At 43.4% G+C, this 19,674-nt stretch overlaps 1 protein-coding gene across 6 annotated transcripts in view; it reads left to right on the top strand.

Moving 5' to 3' along the window:
• TNC (tenascin C) overlaps positions 1-19,674 on the top strand; it is a 91,025-nt gene that overhangs the window by 55,211 nt on the left and 16,140 nt on the right. For 2 of the 6 annotated variants that reach the window (XM_070596210.1, XM_070596209.1), the window contains 6 exons: positions 1,560-1,832; positions 5,779-6,054; positions 9,303-9,575; positions 11,148-11,420; positions 16,984-17,106; positions 18,220-18,363. In XM_070596210.1, the coding sequence (XP_070452311.1) occupies positions 1,560-1,832; positions 5,779-6,054; positions 9,303-9,575; positions 11,148-11,420; positions 16,984-17,106; positions 18,220-18,363 (1,362 nt within the window). The remainder of the gene's footprint in view (positions 1-1,559; positions 1,833-5,778; positions 6,055-9,302; positions 9,576-11,147; positions 11,421-16,983; positions 17,107-18,219; positions 18,364-19,674) is intronic. The other 4 variants (XM_070596212.1, XM_008536622.2, XM_070596213.1 and 1 more) reach the window with 2 other exon arrangements.

The raw sequence follows: 19,674 nt of genomic DNA, 5'->3' as shown, positions 1-19,674 counted from the left end.
ATGTCGAAGATCTGATGCCCTTTTCGCTCTCTTCATCCAGAGTTGCTCCCTGGAGTGTTGGCCTTTGGATGGCACACTCCCAGCCCAGACCCAGGAGGGTACATTATAGTTTGCTCATGATTCTGCCCCAGTGCCAAGGCAGCCAGTGTTTCCCCCTGAGCCAGCTAAAGTGAGCAGCCTTCCCCAGTGCTGTTTTCCATTGCTCATCTTCCTATGTGCCTCCATTGGTTTGAAGCTCAGTAGAGGCTGTGTTGTTTGCTTTTGCATATATTGGCCCCATTTTTAGATAATTATTGCAACTAAACATTCATGTAAACCTGTCTATCCTGGTTGGTTCTAGCAAAAGCATAGCTTCCTATTTTAGCCTCAATCATTTCAGTAACTCTTGCTGAGATAAACGTACAGCATACACTCCGCTGCGTGAGTGGTGACCCCAGAATGCCTAAAAATTGCAGCTGAGGCTCGATGCACCCAGGGCTTTTTCACTTGACACCCACAAACCATCCCTTCCCAGTAGGCAGAGAAATCATTTGCCACTTGTGATCTTTTCTGTAGATCTTGTGGCTTGGGTGTTTTTAGTGTTTTTATGTGCTTTTTTCCTTTTTAATGATAGCAATATTCTTGCTTCTGATGAGTTGGTCTGTGGGGGGAAGGGCCCTAATTCCATCTAATCTATGTTTCACCAAATCTGTTGAGATGGGAAGGCCTTCTTCCTTGCTAGAGAGACAGCACTAGTTTTTCACAGCTTGCTTCTGCCTGCTCTCTGCATGTTTCCATCCTGTTGCTCAGAAAAACACTGTAGGACCGTCTCCAAGATAAAAGGTTATTTCTTGGCTGAATAGGGTTCCCTGACTGCCTTGTCTTGGCTCAGCTCAATACTAGCCTTCTTGGCCCACATAGAAGCAATTAAGAGAGGACAAGCTATTTTAGCAGAATATGAAAATGGCTGGCCCTTGTCAGAAATACGACAAAAATACCGAGAATGACACTGACAAGTCACCACTTCCCTTTAAGTCACAAAATCAGAAGCTTCAAGGTACCACATTGGGAGGATAATTCCGTCAGAATTATTTAGTCTTCATTTGAATAGATGGGAGTTCCCTCAAAGCAAAGGATGACTGCAGGAGGAAGCCAAGTAATGTCGGTCTCCTGAGTACAATTCAAGAGACTGGAAGCTGCCAGCACTCATATCTTTTGACTGATGGCCAGCATCCCCGAAGTGGGGCTCCTGGAAGCATCTGGACTCAGGCACAGTTCCTGCTGCCATCCTTCAGCACGTCTTCTCACACGCAGGATCTCAACCAGCCTGACTATGTGTGGCAGCTCCAGAGCAGGGAAATCTAACTACCCTGCCTTCCTTTTTCTATTCTTCTTTTAACAAACCCCCTTTTTCTCTCCCATTGGCACTGACTGGTAACACTGCTTCATTTCGCCATAACCCTGAACTATTAGATCTTTCTGCTCAGCTATGGTCCTATTAATAACCTCAATCTTAAAACACAAGCCAACCGATTAACTGAAATTTCTTTGTTTCTTCTCTCCTACCCCTCCTTTTTCAGCCGGAGAACCTGAAATTGGAAACTTAAATGTTTCCGCCATAACTCCTGAGAGCTTCAATCTCTCCTGGACAGCTACTGATGGGGCCTTCGAGACCTTTACCATTGAAATTATTGATTCCAATAGGTTCCTGGAGACGATGGAATATAACGTCTCTGGTGCTGAACGAACTGCCCACATCTCAGGGCTCCGCCCTAGTAACGATTTTATTATCTACCTCTCGGGACTTGCTCCCAGCATCCGGACCAAAACCATCAGTGCCACAGCCACCACAGGTATATGTGCATTCTCCCACTTCTAACACCCTTTCTCCAGAGTCTTCTTTACAGGATGAAGCCACTCCTCGCCCATTGAAGCGCAAGCCACAGTGCGTTAACTCTTCCGTGATGCTAGGCTGGAGCCTCTTTAACGTAACTCTCTTCCAGCAGCAGCCCAATTGGTGGACTTCCATTAAGCCCTTTGCCTGATTTATCACTGACCAGGACATATTTGCAGCATAAAATATAGTTTGGTCTAGATTGTCATATAGAATCTGCAGGAAAGAATTCTCCCCTTCAGTAACTGAAAAGCCATATTGAGCATTGTCCTTGATTTAGAAAGATGTCAAAGAGGTCTTAAAAACTTTATTTTGTGTTATCCTAGTGTCTTTGTCTTCCTAGTGCCTTTGGCTTCCTAATACCCAAATAGCCCAATGATTTAGTGAAATTGTGTTAGTGATGTTATTTTTTTTTTCAACTGGGACAGTGATGAGAAAGAGCAGGCATTACTCATCAGAGGAATACAGGAGGAAGCCCTGCCATCCGGATCACCCCAATTCCAACGCCACTTCTAGGAGAAAAGACCACAACATGACCAGAACAGTGAATGGTAGATGGCAAAAGTAAAAGTAAAATAGTTGTGTTTAAACAAAGAGCTTGGTTAGTGAAAGCATAAATTACTCGCACTTTAAATTCATGGTCTCTGTGACATACATACTAAGGGAGATGCTCTGTGGTCTGCAGCAAAAAAGAGCTCTCTGTGAATTTAGAAAAGAGAGGCTTCGCTGTTCCAAACAGCATTCTTAGCACATTTAGGACAATGCCTTCTTTTGACAGATAAAGTAAGACATCACAAACGGAAAAAAAAGTTACTTGTGCAATAAACACAGGAGAATTTCTTCTTATAGTGCACCATCTCATATTCTGGAGAATTCAAGAAAACAGTTGACATGGTAGTATCAAAATTACCCATCATTTCAGTCATGCATGATTGAGAGATAATCTGTCCTCATTCTACATGAGACTACAAATTGTTGTCAGGGTGGTCCACAGAAAAGGCAGAGAGCCAGCATTAGCTCCTTCTCGTCTCAGCCATATTAAAGTGTGCCAAATTAGTCCACCATATATATTTGTTTCTCATGGCTCAAATTGGTTTTCAACAAAGGACAAGTTCCTTTACCAGAGGGTAAAGTCTAAAACTTTACAGATTTAGTCTTATGTGTTTTGATGTTGACCTTATAATAGTATTTTACATTGACACGCTTTCATATTTTTTTCTTCTTGCTTTAGTAGCCGAACCTCTCCTTAGCCACCTCACTGTCACAAACGTGACCTGGGGCAGTGTGTCCATCTCGTGGGAAGCTCAGGAGTCTGCCTTAGATAGCTTTCTTATAGAAGTTAGGAATTATGACCACCCCCAGGAGACGGTGGTACATTCTGTGCCTGCAGCATCTCGCAGCTCAGTCATCACCAACCTCAAAGCATCTTCTAATTACACTGCCCACCTTCATGGGCTGATTGGCGGGCAGCGTGCTCAGACCCTGATGGTCCAAGCAACCACAGGTATTTCCCATGATGAGTTCTTCACTCTTCATTGATCTTTCTCTGAGGAACATTCCAAAAGGTCACCCGCTACCATTTTTCATCCTCCTAGTTCCTCTGCATCCTTCTCAAATTTGATAGGGCCACTCAAATCAGAGTTTTAAAACTTTAAATACTCTCACCCCAAATTAAGGAAGTTCAATGTCAACCTCCTTTTCCTAAATATCCATTCACATCTGGAGTTGCTCTGCTTGTTTGTATAGAGTTAACCTGACTTACTTTGGTTGAATTTCTAAACCATCCTTTCATTTGATCTTGAGTAATCATTTCCATTTCCACCCATTATCATCTGCCTGTGGTCTTTCTAATCAAAGTTTGCCTGCGTCATATTCAAAGAGGTCTATGCATGCCATTTTTGCTTCCTTGGTCAGGATGTTCTACATTCTCTTTCTCTCCACCAAGATTTGAAAAGTGATGCCAGTAGCATGCAGAGAAATGATCCTAAAACACACCCCAAGAACCACATGAGAGGACCCAGTGGTCTCATCTTGTTCTGGAGATTTTTTTTTTTTTTTGCTTGCATTCCCTACAAACAGACTGCTCTTTTTGACATTGACTCTATCAAGCATGTTTTGTCAACCACTGATGTCTGTCACAACATGTCGGGGTCTTCCTTTCCTCCATCATCTTGTCCAAATCTTGGTGCGTGTGGTGAACATTCAGAGCACTAAATTTTTGAAAATGTCTATCTTTCCTGGGAGCAGAACAGCGTGTCAAGGAATTGTGTCAAAAGCTTAGAAGTGATGAGAGAAAAATGCCCCTAGCTTGCATGGAACACTGACCGCCCCTAAGTACCATTCTCTTTCTGAGTTCTTTCTTGCATCTCACTTTTCAGCTTGGTTGAACCTTTTGGGAGACAGCTGGAGGTAAAGCTGACCTTGAGGACCTTGGTCTTATTCTGCCTGGTGAAGGTGTTGGCACTGCCAGTCTCTGTCTGGTAGCATGAGAAAAATCCTAACATGCATTCTTAATTCAGGAGATTGCTTCCACAACAAAATAGAGGGCAAACAGAGTCCCATTATTACTTTGGTGAGGTAATTTGCCAATGCTGTGGCTGAAAATGATCGCATCATTAGCTTCTCAAACTAATTGCTAAGTAGGAACTCCTTTGCCATTACCTACAGCTATGTTCTGCTTCTGAGCCAGATCCTTTTTGTCCTTAGAGGTTTAATGGCATTGAGTATGCTGTGTGGTTGTCCAGTTAAAGTTTATCCTTCTTTCCTCCAAATGCTGGAGTTCCAGCAAGACAACTCCCAAGTCCCTGGAAGTAATAGTTTGCTTCCTCACAACCCTAAATCCCGGTCCTAGTACCTCAGTCTTCCAGGACTGTTGCCTCTCTCTAAAATACAGTCTGAGTTGAACTTATTTTAATGTTCGTATTATTTGATAAATGCACATTTAGGAGGCCAGACCATGCACATGCCCATTGAAACTAATAGTACAGGCCCCCCACATTAAAAAGGAATTGCTCTTATCACTAATTGTCTAGACTTTAAGGGACAAGAGAAACTTAACCTCATCGGAACCATCCATCTTTCCAAATTATCCAATAAGAGAATTTTCCTAATCAGAAAATGCAATGCCTAACTTCAGGCTTTCCTTTACCTTTTGCATGCACCAGGCATTTGTTAATGAAAGCCATTTTCACCTTGACAGTATTTAGGCTGAGAGGTAGGTTTTCCCATGGTGGGTAAATACTATGGAGAATTTCTCTTGTATGGATGTCAGCCTTTAATGTCTACAATCCAAATAGATCAAAAGAAGACTAAATAAGGAAACTGCAAAGTAGCATTTTCTAAGGCATGCTCAGTGGAACACCAGCTCCTTGAGATGTTCGAAGGATATTCCTTAGAAAAGGTGCCCATTGATCCATAAGTCAATGAAATGCTGGGCTAAACTAAATTAAATAGGTTTCTTTACAGAACTAGCATTTCAGAGCCTGCTAGCATGCTTTGTGAATCTCTAGGGTAAGATATAATATTCAGTGTTTCACCATGAAGCTGTCTTTTCTTGGAACATCTGACTCAGCACTCCACTACAAACCTTCGAAAATACAGCCTAAATACTCTTTACTTTAATCCTACCTACCACTCTAATGGCTTGTCCACTTTTCTTCATACTTAGCTAGCAAATGGTCATGACTATAGTTAAAAAAGAAAACAAATTCACCTCTGCAGATAAAGCAGTATAATCTCTAGGAATATACTCAATGCAGGTGTAGACACAGCCTAATATACTACCTTTCTGCAAATGTTTGGAGGGATTGATACTTTCATGTTCTGTGGCTACATTCTGGAAAAGTCCACAGCTTCTTATAATAATATCTCTCTTTTTCTCTCTGCCCATGTTCCTTCTCCTTCAGAGCCAGAGCCACAGTTGGGCATACTAATCCTTAGCAATATTACTCCTGACAGCTTCAACGTGTCATGGACCACTCGAGCTGGGCCTTTTGCAAAGATTGTTATCAATGTTAGTGATTCTCAGTCGCTCCATGAGTCACAGCAATTCACAGTCTCAGGAGATGCACAGCATGCTCACGTCACCGGCTTGGTGGAGAACACTGGCTATGATGTTAGTGTGACAGGGACCACCTGGGCTGGGGACCCCAGCAGACCCCTCACTGCCTTTGTCGTGACAGGTACTCATTCAAAGGTTCTCACTTGTCTGTTTAGAATTCTGAGACGGGGTAAGGGGAAAAAGGTGATAGGCATTCTAAAGGGAAATTCAATCCTAAATACATTATTCACTCCTTATATAAACCTCCAAGTGAAAAGAGAGCAGAGACTACTAAAAAGAGGGGTCTTTCACAGCCACTCCTAGGAAATGGAGACAGTGTACTCAACAGTTGTATAAAGCTTCCTAGGATTTTCACACCCAGTTATATAGGCTGTCTGAGCCAGAGTTTGGAGATTCTGGCTAAAGAGTGAGTTCTAAGTTAACAAAGGCCTAGGGCAGGAATTTTGTCCATAAATCATGCTAGGTAAGGCAGTCCATAAACGACCTGTCCCAGAAATATAGTAATTTATCTTTTTCTTGTAAAAAATACTTCTTCTGAAAATTAACATCTACGACAGATGAAGCTTCAACCTAGGATAGCAGAGAAGTCCCAAGTTTAAAACCTTACCCATCCATTACACTTGACTTCTAACTTCTCCTTGAATTACATAAAGAAATGGTTTTCTATTTTCTCTCCTGAGATTATCCTAAATCAGTGGCAAAGGCTGCAAATGGTGTTGATTTACCAAATCTCTAGCCTGAAAAACCTCAGAAAATATTTAGAAGTCCCTTGCCTCCCACTAACGATAATTTTCAGGAGACTGACTTTGCTGTCTGATTCTCACATTAAACCAGGCCTCTCCCAGGGTCTAAATTGCTGTAAATAAGATATATTAATAAGTTCAATTAAATATTTGATTGGAGACAGCATGGAGTCCTAGAAGGCCAAGATTTTGAGATCAAGCCTGAGTGGTTTCTAACCCTCTCCCGTGTCTTTTTAGCTGTATAACCTTGTCTGGTTCTTAACTGCTCTGAACCCCAATTTTCTTATGTATGAAGAAAGGATACCCACAGGTACCTCTGGCAGCCTTGTCACAGGCATTAAGTGGATATGATGAAATTTAACTGCCTGGCATCCAGTAAGCATTTTACAGAGGCTGGGGCCTTTCTGCGGTCTTCCAACAGTATGAGGAAAGTGGTGTTCTTAAAAATAAGGAACAAGCCTAGATAGAAACAATAGACCTATGCAATCATGGCTTTTTGATTATTTTTAAGAGAACATTGGACGTGTTTTAATATGAGATCAAAAGTGTTTAGATTTCCTGTCTAGTTATGTAATGTGAACTCAATCATTCAGAGAGTCTTCAAATGCAGAACAAGGTAATTCCTTAGTGGAGCATTGGGGGAAGGGAGGAGGGAGCCAGGACTCGAGAATCTCTTTGCCCAGAAGGGGAGGAATGGCCAGCCGCAGATCCCATCAGGCCTTTACTTGTAGCCTCTTGCCTGATCCCCCACAGAACAAAGAGAAGAAAGGGATGCTGGGAGAGCTGATCTTGGGAATCCTGGATGCGGTTACAGCATTGTCTCCGCTAATCCTTGAAGCGAAAAGCTTCTGCGTTTTAAAAGAAGCATATTCAAAAAAGAGAAAAAAAAACTGAACATGAGAGACTGTAAATAACAAGCCCTTAATTGACTAATTAGCCTGAATGCACTCTTTTTCATCGGAATTCCTTTGCTTTGATGGCATGGAGGTGCAAAGAGGCCAGCTATCAAAGAGCAACTCCACTTCTCTAAACAAAACTCTGCAGCAGCATTTGAGACTCTTGTCTTGCAGACAAGGAAGCCTGTTTGCACAGTGTATGTGATTTCCTCTTTACCTTTGATAGAGTTATGGTTTGGGGAAGGTCTTTACATGGTAAAAAAAAAAAAAAAGTCTCAAAATAAACACCAAGTGTTTCAAAATAAGTACAGGAAGTCCAAGCTACAACGAAAACTTAAATCTCTGCTTAGGGGATGAGGGCATTTGTTCACTTGTTCATTCAGTCACCAAACACTTCTTTTTAAAATATTTTTCTTTACATCCTGTGGATTAAACTCTGGGCATTGAGTAAGGTCGTTTATCTCTTTGGAAGTTTCCATTTAGCTGCAATGGAAAAGAAGGCTTTAAAGTCTATGCAGCTCCAGCAGTTTTGGCCGTGGAATTCCCAACCCCATACCCCTCCGATAAAAAAGAAATACATTCACCATTAGTGTGTTTTGTCTTACTTGAGGGGAGATGCTGGACATTCCCCACTAATCCTGCTCATGTCTCAGAAATTGCCAGCACTGATGGGGTTGAATAATTAGACGTTGGCATAGGGTGTGGAAAGAACATTGCACTTGGAGTCAGATGCTCTGGGTTGTATCCCAGCTAGGTACCTAGTAGCTATGTGATGTTGGGTAAGCCATTTATCTCTCTGTTTCTTTAGATGTCATGGGGGTGAGAGAGCAGGTAGCTATATGTACTTTACGGTGTTGTTGTGAAGATTCCATAAGATAATGGACATAAAGCCTTGTCAATTGGGAAGTATTGACAGAAACTTAGCTGATATAAGCTCACATTTTTGGGGAATCCCGATGCATGGAAAGATCCCTTGGCACCTAAGAAATAAGAGTGCCTGAGATATAGATGTTTGGTTAATGAATGAACAAATGATGACGACAGAATTTACTAAAGATTCAGACCTGTCTTTAACTCCTAACTTTATCCAGGAAAATAAATAGCAAAAGAATCAGTAAATTCTTATGGCTCTTCCTGGGCCATAACCTTAACTTGTTAACTTTGATGCATGAAAAGTCTTACCTCTTCCCTTTATCTCAGCTTACGAGAATGTATGTCACTAATTGGTCTAATCAACAGGATTCAAAATGTGAACTAGAAGGAAATAGAAACATAAGAAGTGTAGCAAAAAGAAACATGTTTTCAAAAAAAAGAAAAAAGCTGTTTCCCTTCAAGACCAGAAGACAGTGGGAAGTAGAGAAAGTGGTCCAAACCCAACACAAGATATCCAATTTTATAGGGGAAAATTCATGGCCTTTGGAGTGAGACTCAGCTAAAAACCTTGCTCTATGACATGCTAGCTCTGTGGCTTTGGTCAAGTCAACCAATCCTGTGAAGCTCAATTTTCTTACCTGTATAATGGGAATAATATCTATCTCATAGGCTTGTTAAGAGATTTACACAAGATAATGTTGTTTGGCATCAAGTAAGCTCTTACTAAATATTCATTTCTGAGCCTATCACACATTTAATGATTGATTGGGTATCTATCAGCGTTCGTGGAGACTTGTGCTATCCCAGAAGAGTCAGTGCTGCTAACCTGAGTTATTTTCATCCCTCCCTTCTTTCAGAGGCCCTGCCCCTTCTGGAAAACCTAACCATTTCCGACATTAATCCCTACGGGTTCACAGTTTCCTGGATGGCATCGGAGAATGCCTTTGACAGCTTCCTAGTAACGGTGGTGGATTCTGGGAAGCTGCTGGATCCCCAGGAATTCACACTTTCAGGAACCCAGCGGAAGCTGGAGCTCAGAGGCCTCATAACTGGCATTGGCTATGAGGTTATGGTCTCTGGCTTCACCCAAGGGCACCAAACCAAGCCCTTGAGGGCTGAGATTGTTACAGGTATTTTGATTCAAGTGAGCCATTTTCTCCTCTTCCTGGTTCCCTTCCATGTAATTCATCTACCAGATCACCATGGTTTTAATATCCCTGTCCATGTTCTCTACTTAATCCATCGATGTGGCTTATTCTTTTATGTTCCCTTCAACACTTTCCCTTGTCTTATGTCTCTAATGAGCACGCCCTTCTCCCGCTCCAGAAATGAGAAGGTCGAAATGTTTCCACTTCGTGTCCCAAATCTTCTAGACCATGTCTTGTCCATTGCTCTTGTGTGCTTACTCCACATCACCCTCCCCTGTGTTCATCCTGGCTGGTCCTCAGCTAATTTCAGCCTTCTCAAAGGAAATATACCAAAGAGTATATTTCAAAAACTTATTTACAACCTTTGCCCTCTCAAAATCTCAACTGTGACCTGATAAACTTGCTGCGTGGGCTTGTCTTTGGAAAACCAACTGTGAATTTATTATATTGGTAAACACTAATATCATAGAGCTTCTCCAACACAGACTAAATCCATAATATTCTAAAGGCTAATAATTCCTAGAGAAAGGTAGCATTAACAACTTTAACCGTCAAAAATCTGTGTTTCCCAAAGTCTTTCTAGAGATTACTGGCTCCATAGAATATTCAAAGGTCCCACTTGGTGAAGAAGTTCCATGTTCAAATAAGTTTTGGAAATACTGAGTTACACATAGTTTGACAAGATCTTGGACCACAAGGCTTTGCAGAACGTCCTAATGTGCATGTGCCTCTTCAAGAGTGAATTACCCTGGCAGTATTTCCCAAACTTATTTGACAATGGATACCTTTTAAGGAAGAGGATCAAACAGGAATAGTATACTCTGAGTGCACTTTGGGAAACTCAGGTCAAAATTTACCTTGACTTTGAGTTTTGTCTAGTTAAGGCAATCCAAGATAATACCTTGAGTCCAAAGTATGTAGCACAAGAGGTTCCAAGCCTCAGTTCTGCCATCCGAGTACTCATCTAACGGTTAAAAAAAGCAAACAAGAAAGTCAAGAATAGGAGTCTTTTTTAGTAAAACAGCTCCCAAAAAAAGCAAAAAGACTATAACATTTACAGCAGTTTAAAAGCCATTTTTCTCAGGATCAAGGGAAATATAATCAGCAGTATCATCATGGGCAGCTCTACAGATCGTTAATGCTGGTTTATTTGTCTTTTCAAAAAGAAAAGAAAAAGGTCTCGCAGAGGATGGGCACTCAGCCACTGGAAGACAGAGAGCAAATGTAAACAAGTTACTGGCTTTGAACTTGTTTAATAATGCATGGGTGGGGCCAACGCTGAGTCCAGATGTGGATTTATAGAATTGCTTTTAGACAAAACTCACATATGCAAGCATCCACTTGGCTTATGTTGAATGTGTCAACTCCACCTTTCCCCTCTCCTTGACCTACTAGATTTGTTCGTGTTGAATAATTTTATTTTTGTATCTCAGGACACTTGTGTCTCTGAGAGCCAGGACATCACCACGTATTGATACTCCCACTGGAGAGAAGATTGCACAGGCTGGTAAACGATGTTCTCTTTCCTCCCTCCACCATTTTCTCCCCCTCTAGAAGCCGAGCCGGAAGTTGACAACCTTCTGGTTTCAGATGCCACCCCAGACGGTTTCCGTCTGTCCTGGACAGCTGATGAAGGGGTCTTCGACAGTTTTGTTCTCAAAATCAGAGATACCAAAAAGCAGTCTGAGCCACTGGAAATAACCCTACTTGCCCCCGAACGTACCAGGGACATAACAGGTCTCAGAGAGGCCACTGAATACGAAATTGAACTCTATGGAATAAGCAATGGAAGGCGGTCCCAGCCAGTCAGTGCTATAGCAACAACAGGTACCGTACATAACCAGGAGAAACCAGAGAATAGTCACAAGCTTGGGGTCTTCTTCTCACAGGGCTGGGAAATTACAAGAGCTTCAGACGCAGACAGGCTTGCATTCAGATCTTGGCTCTTTTGATTGTAGACAGACGACAGACGATTTGGCTAAGTCTTTATGCAAAAAGAGTATGATACCATTTTCTGAATAGCATTGTGAGGATTAAAAGAGAGAATTCGTAGAAAGCTCGTAGTGGAGAGTCTGGCACATAGCAAGGACTCAGCAAATGAGAGCTATCCACGTTTTCAGTATTGTCGTTAACACATTGAATTTTGTAATTTCCAAAGACTTTCCTTCTACCTATTATCTCGTCATTTTTTATCCACAGATACACTTCTTTGTTCTTTGGTCAAACGTTCAAATTATATTAGGCAGGGATAATGGAAAAGTGGTACCTCCACCTATAAAAATCAATATTTATAAAATGCTATGTGTGAATAATCAGTACCATGATGGGGAAGGGAAAAAAGAGGAAGCTGGCAAGGTTAATAGGCTGTTCTTCATGAAGCTCACTAATTTTGTCCGATACTCATAGCAACTCTAAAAGGCACTAGAGGGAGAAATGAAAACCGTTTTCCACACTGAGTTGTTTCAAGGAAAAAGAGGAAGATGGTGAATAACATGACTCTTTAGAATAATAATACTAACATGACTCTTTAGAGGGAAAAGGAAAGACTTACAAGAGGTGGGGTGAATTCTCTCATGAAACTGAGGGAGCTGGAGAAACAGCATTCACTAGAGATGGCTGCTTCAAAAGGAACCAGAGGAAAGAATCACAAAATCACAGGGAGAGGTAAAAGGGATCTGAGAAATGATGCAGCCCAGCCTCTTCTGTTTGTGCATGAAGAATCAGAGGACCAGAAAGGTGAAGCGACTTGCCTAAGGTCACACAGCCAGACTTGGGGTAGAACCCGAATGTTGACTTATTTTAGTACTGTTAAATGTTAGCAGGCTGGGTGACAGATAACCAACCACCAGACCTACCTGCCTTCTCTGACAGGCATAGCATAACACTAGCCAAAACCTTCTTCTCTTTGTCTGGAGACGGGTATTTTATGATGTCAAATTTCAGGACCTAATGAGCTCCAAGAAGCCACCTACGGAAATCATCATAATCGGTATTTGCAGATGTGGAGGGGCTGCTGAGTCCAGGCAGCAGTTCAGTCAGAGGAAAAACCCTGTTTCTAGTTAACTCAGACACCCCATCCCCGGGATGTGGGTCCTGTCTCCTCCTCCCTGTGGCTTCCCATAAAACAAATGGAGATCAGAGGCAGAGCCCGATTTTGACCTTGGTGTATAAACACTGCTTTTCAAAGTTTACTGCTGATCACTGATTTTGTTTTGCTGATCTTTTTTTCTAGAGGCCCTGCAGCTCTAAAGCAAAAAAGGAGAATGAATAATCATGAGCTTTTTTTTTTAACAACAAAAGAAAAGACAAAGCAGATCCTTCTCTTGCAGAAAACTTTTTCTTTGATTTCTTGCTCTGAGGCTTTGTATTTCACAGCCAAAGAAGTATGCGTGCGTGTGTGTGTGTGTGTGTGTGTCTATGCATGCGCGCATGCATGCATGTTTGTGTGCCCACGTGTGCCTGCACGCCTGTGCTCCAGTACTTGGGGAGGACAGGAGAGGTGACCCTCAAGCGTAGCAGACAGATGTCTAATTTCCATCTTCCTGTCATCAGCTTTACGAAGTATCTCTTCTGCTTTCTCATCCTCACTTCTCTCTTTCCTCCTTTGCACAATTGTCAACTCTTGTCTGTGATGGTCCGTTCCTCTTTTTCCTTATAAAACCTGCTGTGGCTCCTCCTCTCGTTCACAAAGTGCCTCTCCTTGAGCACAGGCTGCCAGCCCTGAGGGCCCCAGGCAGCAGAGAGGGTGGTGAGGGGCAGCATAGCCTAGTGGTTAAGCCTGCAGCCTCTGGGCCTCTGGGCAGGTTACTTGGTCTAATCCTGGCCATACCTCTTACCAGCTGTGTGACCTTGGGCAAGTTTCCTTTCCTCTCTGAGCCTCAGAGCCCTCATCTGGCAAATAGGTTTTACCTCAAAGGCCAGCCGTGATGTTTAAATAAGATCATGAATGCCAACTATTTAGCAGAGTTTCCTTACTCACTGTAACGATATTAGCTATTGTTGTGTTTGGTTATTTAATGTAAATTTTATTTTTAATGAACTACTTGGATCAAAATTCAAAGTTCAAAAAGGATGTACAGTGAAGTCTCTATTCTACTGTGTCCCTGCCACCCAGGTGCCCTGTCTAGAGGCAGCCAATGTTACCACTTTCTTCTGGATTGTTCTGGAAATATTCTATACAAACAGACAAAATTAGATATAAATCTAAGTTCTTTTTTGGAATGCTTTTTGGGGCATATAGTTAATGTACCCACTCTTACACATTGTTGTTGTGGAGTATGTGTGTGTGTATGTGTGTTTCTTGCTTATTACTAGATCTCAGAGATTCCTCTATATATGTTATTGATTTAACCGTTCCCCTACTGATGGACACTTAGGTTATGACTTTTCTCCTCCTTCTGTCAGTCAATCCCTGCATTGGCAATGGCTCCTCTTCCCCTCTGTGGTTTGAGCCACTGCTTCACAGTAGCCTTGGTCCCCTTTTGGGAGGCCCAGAGTTGCCAGCCGCTTCCTTTCCCTCTGGGGAGTTAAATGCCAACATTTATCTGTGCACCATCTAGAGGGTCCCCATAGTTCAAAATCCAGCCATGGGGGAAGACAAATTTGTCATTCTCTTCTAGAGGTTCTTATAGGCCACCTCATGGGACTAGTGAGGCCCCTGAAATGCTTCCATAGCCTACCCCCATTGCTGCCCCCAGACATACACCTCTTGAACTCCCTTCCACCCCCGAGACCAATGGGGGTAGTCAGTGCTCCTTCTCCCAGCTCCCAGAACGTGTCCCCTCCCATCTCTTCCCACCTTTCCTAGCCAGGCAGCCTCTTGGCTCCTCTGCTCAGTTCCAGTTTAGATGCCCATGAAACCACACACCACAGAGTGGCGGTGGCATTATGTCTGGGGGCCTGGCTCAGCAGGTCTGCAGAGACCCGTGCTCGGCAATCCCCCCTTCTGTACGAAGCAGGCTCTTTATGCTGGCTGCCTCCAGCTCTGACTCCTATAAAGCATGAAGACCGTGATCCCCAGTTATAGAGCACATCCTTATGCCATGTGCAGAAGGGTGCTTGACACACTCTACCTTACTGAATCACTGTGACTCAGCCAGACCAAGTGACTGCCACTTTCAGCCCCATTTCACAGACGAGGAAACTGAGACCTAAGAGGCTAAGGTGTTTTTAGCTGGTAAGGCCAGAATGGAATTCAAACCTAGGTCAGTCTAACTCTAATATCCTTGCTGTTAAACCCTACAGGCTACAAGAACTGTTTCCTTAGTTTAGCATAGGACCTGACACATATTAAGTGTTCAATAAAAATACGTTGAAGGGGAAATGGTTTTTTAAAATGATTGTCAATGGCCGCATAACTAAAGACATTTGCCCCAGAGTTGAGGAGGCAACTTTTTTATGCCGAGAGTAGTTAGATAGAAGCCCTCTTTGAACACCTTGAGAGTTTCTATCAATTCCAGGTGTTTCCCTGATGGAGTTTTTATTGAAAATCAAGAGTACCACTTGGAAAGAGAGACAGAGGTATGTCCATGCCTGGGTCTCAACTTTTCAATGAGGATGATTTAGTTTCTCTGTGAGGCTTTATCTCCAGGTTCCCATTGGCCATCTCCTCTGCCATAGTGCTGGAGACTCGGGACCCTATTTATAGCAGAAGAAGACATGCTAAAATAGCAAATAGTCTTCCACATCTGGCAAGGTCTGTTGACCAAAAATATCATGCTCATTGAGCCTGGATTCCACCACCACTGTGCCATTCCTTCGGGTTACGAATGGCTATCTTCATGCTGCCGCCTCATCACGCACACCCTCAGGAGTGCATGATGGCTGACATTACTAGTTCTTATGGTTTCTAAGACATGGCAGAAAATATTTCTGTTTGCAGATGAGGACACTGGGATCTGGAAGGGAAAGCTGTGGCCATAAGATACAGCTTCTACCCTGTGTCGGGACTTGCACCAGTGACGTCTGCAGTCAGGCTGAAAGCCAGAGTGGACCAGGCTGGCAGCAGGACAGACTCAATACCTGAGTTTATACACCTCACTGGGGTTTTTTGCTCCACTGGCCTCATCGAGATCTTTGCTGGGGACCACCTCAAAATCCAGGGTGGCCCATGGACAAAAGAGTCATATGCAAAAGAAAAGAAAGGCAGGGCGATCCTGTTTACTGAGTTCTTACTGCGTGCCAGATTCTGGGCTAGGGTTTTTACATCATGATCTCTGATAATCCTCTAAACATCCCTGAAGGTGGGTACCACTTTTCCCACTGACCAGATGAGGCTCCCAAAAGTGAAGGGACCGGCCCAAGGTTGCCCAGCCTCTCCGTGGTATTTGGACAAACAAGATCTTTCAGGCTCCAGAGCCCTTGTGGTTTCCAGAGCTTTCCAAGGGGTGGGCTGGGGATGGCTACCAGGTCCCAGGAGAAGGCCATAAAGGAGAGAAAAAGACAGAAACGGAGAGAAAAAAATCCTTCCCGCAGTGGGCTGTGGGTTTTAGAACTTAATGATCAACGTGGGTTGGAGAGGGGAAAAGATGAGGAAGTGAGCTCCCTGGAGACCTGAAAATTGTTTCCTGCATTCTCTGGTTAAGCGTGGTCAGCTGAAGAGGGCAGAAACTAAGCCAAAAAATACACCGAGAAAAGCCAAAGGAAAGTGGGTTCCGGGGGAGGTATTTACATAAACTGCCCCTGGGACATGGCTTTCCCCGAAGGTAGACCCCACGTCCCCACGGTGTTTGCTTTGGTGATGGGCCTGAGGTGGGTCGCCTGGCTTGAGACCTCTATCCAGTTCTGGGAATGGGTTTGTCGAGGTTATTTTCTGTAGGCACAATATTTCCAAATCCTGGAGCTGCGTCAGCTCCGCAGCCCAGTCCAGGGACCCAGAAAGGTCACAGCAAGAGAATGCTCATTGGAGAACTGAGCCTCAGTTTACTCCTCTGTAGAATGGCTACAACCACACCATCTTCTCAGGGCTTTCTAAATGAGGATTAATCCTTATAAATTGCAAAGAACTGTAAGTTGTCAGGTTTTGGTGTCATTTAATAAAAGGAACTAGAAAGCAAAGATTTGAAAAAATGCTAAAATTCAAACAAAAGGAGCATGGATTCCAAGGTGTGAAACCACTGACCCTCACTTCCTTAGAAACCAGCTGTGGTGTTAACATCCTCCTTGAGTGAAACGAAATGGCTGTCCTACCTGAACGAAAGAATGGTTGTTTCTATCATGTCACAACTTGACCACAGATGGCTACACTCTCCATCCCAAAGGCTTAGCTTGTGTGCAAACTCTAGGGGCTGAGTTTTCCTGGATGAGGAATCCAGGAAGAATCGTTGATGAGCAAATAGTCAACTATCTAGTTAACTAGTTCTGGATTTTTCCTGTGCTTTCTCCTTGACAGCTATGGGCTCCCCAAAGGAAATCATTTTCTCAGACATCACTGAAAACTCCGCCACTGTCAGCTGGATGGCGCCCACTGCCCAGGTGGAGAGCTTCCGGATTACTTACGTGCCCATTGCAGGAGGTAGGGGACTTGGAGGGGGTAAGGGTGGGGAACCTGGAGGGTTTGGGGGGAATAGGAAAGAGAACCTGATAGGTCCATCCTCCCAAACATCACGACTAAGGAAAACTACTTCCTCACGTTTGAGACCATCCAGATAAACTTCATTTGTAAAGTGCTATGAGATCCTTGGAAGAAACGACCTTGCAAAGGGTGATTTTATGAAGACCCTTTCCAGCCTTGAAATTCTAAACTTCGATGAGAACTAGACCCCCCGATATTATTTTCACATACTGACAGAAGACGCTAAATACGTTGGCCTTTTTCTGTTTGAGTACACGCATCTGAAAGCTGATCTTGACCTGGATATATGTGAGGTTTTGCCCTTGGGTCCCCAAAACCCGTCTGTCTCAGTATAAGATGAGGAGTTGTGTCTCAGTAGAGTTGGGAGTTCTGGTTCAGAGCACACGGGCTATAACAGAGACCACGGGGAAAATGTGAAGACATTCCATCAGGTGGTAAATTCGCCATTCGAGGAAGAAGGTACAGAGAGGATGGTTGATAACCTCTTCAGGGAAAGGCGTACCATCTCTATGGGGAGTTTGACCAGCACATGCACAAGCTCTTCATCAGCCCAGAAATTCAAAGAAATATAAATTTTAGATTTTTTAGTACATATAAGAGCACAAACTTGACTATGACTATCTTCTTTTCTTACGTGGTAGAATCTCTGCTGGAAAGGGAGTCCGTATTTTCCTAAGCTAAGACAATGGGTTAACTATATCAGATATGCATTGCATGGTGAGCTTCCCATATTCTTTGTGGGAAAAAATAAATAAAATTTGCACAACATGCTAGCTCTCTACTGAACGGAAACTTGTCATTTTTAGCACATTGTGACTTCGTGTTTTTTCCTCTTCTGGCCCGGTTTTTGGCATCTGCAGGGATGGAAAAAGCATTATGCAAAAAGTAAGACCTTTTCTCTTATGCCAGAGGGTAGGAGCAAATGAGAACAAGTCGAGAAAATGGTTGGATAAAGATATCGTTTCATTTCCAAATCGGAGACACCCATTCTTGGGGCAACGGTAAATTTTGGTGGGGTTCACCATTCCTGATTTTGCTTTTCCTGTGTTCCAGGGACTCCCTCGGTGGTAACTGTGGATGGAACCAAGACTCAGACCAGGCTGGTGAAGCTCTTACCTGGTGCGGAGTACCTTGTCAGCATCATCGCCATGAAGGGCTTTGAGGAAAGCGAGCCTGTCTCTGGATCATTCACCACAGGTATTTATCTCATCTTCAGCCTTATTGCTCATGACTCAGCAAGTGGAAAAAAGTTTCCATTTAGGAAATTCTAGTGGAAAGTGGACTGGATGGACCAGAAGCCTCATCCCCAGCCTCTTATGAGCTGGGTAACTTTGACTGCATCCTTAACCTCCCTGGGGCTCCGTTTACTGGGGTGGTACAGAAGTTAGAGGCCAAGTCTAGGAGTCACGCTGACCTGGGATTGGAATCCCAAGTCTATCTCTCTAGATACATGAGCTGTCAGTTAATTTCTCTAGAGTCTAGTTTCCTTCTCTGTAAAATGGGTGCAATTCTGCTTTCTGTGCAGGGAGCTATAAGAATCACATGGAAGAATGTATATAAAGCATCTGTAAGTGTAAACGACTCTACACTACTCTACACGTTAATCCTCCTCCTTCCCTTCCCTGCCTAGGGCTGGGACCATGGTGAGGCTCCTTCCAGGCTGGTGCTGCCCCAGGCATGGAATGGTGACGGCTATAAAGCACGACTCTCCATTGGGCAGCTACTGTCTTCCAGGCGCTGTTACTAAACTCTCCCCTGTCATCCCCATAGCTATTATCATTCCCATTTCACAGAGGAAACAAGTGAGACCAGGGAAATTAAGTACCTCAGCCAAGGCCAAACTAGTAAATGCAGGAAGCCAGTTTGAACTTAAGTTGGTCTGACTCCAAATTCTGTGTTCTTCTAAAATAAGGGATTATTTTCCTGTTACAACCTGATTTGTACAGCACACTGGAAGGAGGGGGAAATAATGAATTGCATTGAAGGAGAATGAAGTGGAAAATTTCTCTTCAGACAGCCCTGTCTCTAAACAATTTACCCTTTGATATATGAACAATTATCTAGCCTAACCCATTAAGGGATCCAAAGAATGGGCCTCATAGGAAATTTCAAAAATACCCTAATAACTAAAAGAGTTAATAATATGCAATTAAGACATCCCATCTGAACGCAGAGTCCTGTGTACCCTGCCACACAGGCTCTTATTTCCCCCAAAGAGATCTTTCATTCATGGATTCTCCACGGCAACGGATTGCAACAGCTGGATGTGTTTCCTCCTGAGGTCCTGTTGCCCTCCTCCATTAAAGGAGATTCTGTACAGGCGTGATGAAGCAGGAAGGAACTCAGAGTGGACGATGTGGGCCCCCAAAATTACTCTGCCACCTCCTGACTCCTTGGCCAATCATTTCATCTCTTGATGCTCAGGAGCCCCATGTGCAAAATGAGCTGATGATGGCTGCCCTCCATCCTCCCAGGGCTTCCATCTTGGAGAAGTTGAGTCATAAATGT

This window comes from Equus przewalskii, chromosome 26, assembly GCF_037783145.1.
Source record: "Equus przewalskii isolate Varuska chromosome 26, EquPr2, whole genome shotgun sequence".
In the NCBI taxonomy this organism is placed as follows: domain Eukaryota; kingdom Metazoa; phylum Chordata; class Mammalia; order Perissodactyla; family Equidae; genus Equus; species Equus przewalskii.
The sequence above is the reverse complement of the archived record's forward strand: the minus strand, read 5'-3'. Positions and strand labels throughout refer to the sequence as shown.